The following is a 4,938-nucleotide window of genomic DNA, read 5'->3' as shown; positions in this document are numbered from 1 at the left end:
CCAGGAGAACCAGAGGAGAACCAGAGGAGAACCAGAGGAGAGCCAGAGGAGAACCAGAGGAGAACCAGGAGAACCAGAGGAGAACCAGGAGAACCAGAGGAGAACCAGAGGAGAACCAGGAGAACCAGAGGAGAACCAGGAGAACCAGAGGAGAACCAGGAGAACCAGCAGAACCAGAACCAGCAGAACCAGAGTCTCACTGACTTCGCTCAGCAGAAACTAAAACTTGTTTCATTCCTTCATTTGTATTATTTTGATTGTTATATTGATTATGTATTAATTGGTGATTATTTTAGTTCTTGGTTATTCTGACGATTATCAGATTATAAAGCCACATTCTGCAGATTCAGGCCTTTTTTATGCAGCATTAGAAAAACGTGAAAAGCACTTTGACAATGTGCATATAAATAAAATGACCAAATAATAAGTTATTTAATCCTTTTTTAAATAAACATTTTCTTGCCTGAAATGCGACAGCAGCTTCCTTTAGAGATCAGCAGCTAAAAATCCTTCTAGCATAGAAATTTATTAAAAGATGTAAAAAAAAACATCTTTCAATGTTTAATAAAAGAAATGTGTCATCTTTATTGAAAGAGTTGATTATTTTATGAATCCATAATTGGATGTAAAATTTGTTTAATAGAAGATTTTTTACAGAATCTGAACCAGGAGAAACTGAACTGAGTTCTGGATAAAACGGATCTATAGATTTATTTTCATCTTAAATGTAAACTGTTTACATGTTTGTTCAGTTTTGGTGTAATTCCTGCTCAGTTTGCTCTTTCTGGAAATGGATTCATTTTATTGGGAGATGGACTGAATTGTGGATCAACAGGAAGTTAATATTTATTATTTCACTGCAGCAGATTCTGCATCATGAAATGTCTCCACATCAACCCAGAAGAACCAGATCCGTCCTCAGCGACTCAACAGAACGTTGATGCTCTGCTGTTCAGCAGCTCTTATTAAAACGGGTCGGCCCGTCATGTGACCCAGTTATCAAACACCAGTTTCCTAAAGGTCCCTTCACGTCCCGCCTCCTCATGCAGACAGACAGAGCAAGAAGCTGCAAGTTGATAAAAACAGATTCTGGGCGAGTCGGGGCAGAACCGCAGGCGCGGCTGAGCCGGGCCTGCAGACACAGATCCGCTCAGCGCCTCGGCTGCTGGGCTCCTCTGGATCCCAGGAGAAGGTCTGACTTTAGGATTTCGTCGCTCCAACAGGAGCAAAGCACAAAACGAAACTGAAGAAACCAGAAAACCCCGGGATGATCGGGTTCTTCCGTTTCTGTTGGTCCAGCTGCTTCTGGCTCCGGTTCCAGCTGGACCCACTTTCACCTCCACTGACCTTTCTGCGACTCGTGCCGCTCCGTTTTGCCCTGGTACTCGAAGCCCACGGCGCTCTTGTCCACTTTGTCCGTCTCAACGCCGAACTTCCCCCCGAAACCTTTGGCGTAATCTGCAAAGAAAAAAGTTTGTTTCCATCCCACATAATTTAAATCATTCCAGATATTCCTGATGATTTGACTGAAGGAAGCAGATTTTAGACGCTTCCTAAATGCAACTCTGAAATGCGTCTGTGACCCGAATGGACAGGAAGCAGCACAGTTTGTATCCAGTTTCACTTCCTGGTCCATTTTCAAACAGCTCAATAAGGAGGAAACTGACTGTACATCAAACATGGCAGTGGCAGCATCATAATGTGGGACAGGGAACCTAGAGCTGATGGGTCCATCCTGCAGGAAAACCTGTTAGAATCTGCAGAAGATGTGAGTCTGGGGTCAAAGTTCATCTTCCAGCAGGAGGAACTCGCTGACCAGGTTTAGATCAGAGCAGATTCATGTCCAGATCTGAATTCAACAGAAAATCCAAGACCTGAAAACTGACGTTCAGGCTCAGAGTTACATTTTTACAAGAAGCAGATCAGGAATTGTTTCCTTCCACCAAATTTTCCTTTGCTATAAAGAACGAACCTTTCTGTGACTCGTGTTTCTCCGTCTTGCCTTGATAGTCGAAGCCGACCGCGCTCTGGTCGACCCGATCCGCCTGAACGCCGTACCGCCCGCCGAACCCCGTGGTGTAGTCTGCACAGCGCAGGGGTCAGAGGTCAGAGTGAAGAAAACATTTCCTACCAGCACAGCAACATGTGAAGCTGCTGCTCAGCCGCTAACAGGAACTCTGGATTATTAATCTGGAGCAGAGCTGGATTTTTATCCTGCACATTCCAGGAATGTCTGAGGATCAGACGAGTCTGGACAAACCTTTCTGCGACGCGTGTTTCTCCGTCTTCCCAGCGTATTCAAAGCCGACGGCCGACTGCAACGAAACGGGAAAAACTGTTATTCAAATGTAAATAATCCAATAATTATGAATCCTGTTATTTGATGCTGGAATAAACAGGAGCGTCAGACATGAAGTGATTTATTGATGTTAGATTTCATTTCTTTGTGAAGCAGAGTCACAGAAACCTCCGACACGGTTCACCGCTCAGATGTTCCACCTCTTCAAAATCAACATGATTTGACAAAATAAAATCCAAAAACTTTATTTTAGATGTCAAAATAAAAATTAATTTCCAGAAAATAATGGCAAAAATACTGAGTTAGGCCAACTCGTTAAAGAGGGAGGATATGTATGCAACCATTTATTTGACAATATTTTTGCAAAAATCAGTTTTCATTTTTACATGAAAGGTTTTTTTCTGTCAATTTGTTGAAAAATTTACAACAAATATGAGAAATTAATAAATCTTCTCAATGTTGATGTTTTTAACTGTATAATCAAACATTTTGTGCATCTTTTGTTGTAGAAACGTGTGAATAATTTAAACAGGCACTGGGATGTAAACCTCCATCTGATTGGCTCTTTGTGTTGATTCAGGACCGGTTCTGACCTTACCAGGGGTCCGACTCATGTCTGCTGCTGATTGGTCGGTCGCCATGGTGATCCCAGGAACCAACGCTCGTTTACAATGTTTCCCTTTTCAGAGCCAAAGTTCAGAATTAGGCCATAAAAAGAGAAACTTCCTCTTCAGCCTGAGAAAACCAGAAGCTGCTGGAGGTTTTTACTTTTGTTCTGGTTCATCAGTGGTGATAAAATTCAGGCTTCGTTTTATGGAGTCGTCATCTCTCATCAATTTCAACTAAAATGTCAAATTCTGTGTTGATTCCTGAGAAAACCCGACGATGTTCATTCAGTCTTCAGGCTGATTAACAACAACATTTAATGCAGTTTTTCTGGGGCCCAAATATGAATCATTTAAGGTTTGTTTAGTAAAAATCTGCTATAACCTCGGTCTGCTTCAAAATGCGGCTGTGCTCATGGTTTTTATTAACTGTGCAGGAAGATGTGAATGTGACAGTTTGGTTTTTAAGATCAGAACAAGTTTGCTTTGCAGTCGTTTCATATCTGCAAAATATTAAGCTTTGCAAACCCAAATAATTTTTCTCATCTCCTGCTGGCGGTGCGTTTTGTCAGAATGAAAAGTCTTCAGATGTAACTCTTCAGCGAAGCGGCTAAGAGGAGGCACCTTGTCGACGCGGTCGGCCTGGACGCCGTACTTCCCTCCGAAGCCTTTGGACGTGTCGGTCTGGGAGCAATGCTTGGACAGTTTGCTCTGGTAGTCGTGACCCACAGCAGACTGAAGACAAAACAAATCAAATCCATTTTAAAAGCAACCGAACCCCATCCACATCAAACTGCAGCATTTCTTTGATCATTTCTAATAATTAAACATCTATATTCTACTCAGTTTTTTAAATTTGAGGTTCATAAAGTGTTGTATGCATTTCAGACAGAAATAACCAAAAACAAACATAAAACTGTTTTGAGATCATTTAAGGCTGATTATTATTTTAGTAAGCAATTATTCTGATGACTAATTGTATAAAAATTTGCCACATTTTTATTTAAGCACTTAAGCTCATTTTATACAATAGTAGAAATGCACTAAAATATGCAAATGAACAAATAATTCCTTTTTTAAATAAGAAAATACAGATTTTCTTGGATCAATCTGCAGCTAATCAACACTTCTACCATCAACTAAGTTAATGTGATTAAGTTAATTTATATAAATTAAAATGGTGTCGGGTTTTCTACAGAACCAGAACCAGGTGAAGCTAAAAGGATTTCTGGTAGAACAGATTTACAGACAAAGAAGGTTTTTATTCTAAATGCAAAACGTTTGTGTAGTTTTGTTTTGGGCTCCGACTGCGTTGCTCTTTCAGAAAATTGTCTCTTTTAAGGTCTTTACTGCAGTTAACCATCAATCGATTACTAAATTAGTTGGTTATTTAAACAATGGATTAATAGTTTCAGCCTTAAAATAATTAAATCACATAAAGCATGAAACATTAGTGTTTTATGACCATGAAGCCACTTGATGGAAACTTTTAGCTGATAGTATTATTGCTTTATAGAAATGATAAAGTTCCCATGACTGCAGCCTCTAAAAGGCATTAGAACCAGGAACCAGGAACCAGGAACCAGGAACCGTCCATCTGGTTAAACTGATGAACTGATGCAGGTCAACCTGCTGCCATAACAGATGATGCTGGACGATGAACCGACCCAGAAGTTATTGCAGTAAATGATAATATTGTTGTCTTGACTCCATTTTCAAGTAATATAATGATAATTGTATAACAGAAACCGGCGGCCCACCGGGTCGCTGCGTTCCCATGCAGACGACGTCTGACTCATCAGAGCTGTTTGGTGTAAACACACCTCACTCATCACATCCACGCTGCGGTGAACACACACAGACACACACCCGGCTCAGTTACTGCCGAGTGGGTAGAGAGTCAACCGGATGGATGGTTTAACTCAGAAACCATCCAGATGGATGGTTGGTTGGTCGGCCGATCAATAGGTCAGTCGGCCGATCAATAGGTCAGTCGGTTGATCAATAGGTCAGTCGGTTGATCAATAGGTCAGT

At 41.0% G+C, this 4,938-nt stretch overlaps 1 protein-coding gene across 1 annotated transcript in view; it reads right to left on the bottom strand.

The window, feature by feature from the left end:
• Nucleotides 1–3,651, bottom strand: part of cttn (cortactin) — a gene marked incomplete at its 5' end in the record, with an annotated part of 13,487 nt that extends 9,836 nt beyond the window's left edge. The window contains 4 exons of the mRNA XM_015029302.1: nt 1,348–1,458; nt 1,973–2,083; nt 2,261–2,315; nt 3,529–3,651. Coding sequence (XP_014884788.1) covers nt 1,348–1,458; nt 1,973–2,083; nt 2,261–2,315; nt 3,529–3,651 — 400 coding nt within the window. The remainder of the gene's footprint in view (nt 1–1,347; nt 1,459–1,972; nt 2,084–2,260; nt 2,316–3,528) is intronic.
• Nucleotides 3,652–4,938: the final 1,287 nt, after the last annotated feature.

This window comes from Poecilia latipinna, unplaced genomic scaffold (assembly GCF_001443285.1).
Source record: "Poecilia latipinna isolate Pla-1442-1.1 unplaced genomic scaffold, P_latipinna-1.0 Scaffold150, whole genome shotgun sequence".
In the NCBI taxonomy this organism is placed as follows: domain Eukaryota; kingdom Metazoa; phylum Chordata; class Actinopteri; order Cyprinodontiformes; family Poeciliidae; genus Poecilia; species Poecilia latipinna.
This window is presented reverse-complemented; position numbering and strand designations above follow the sequence as displayed.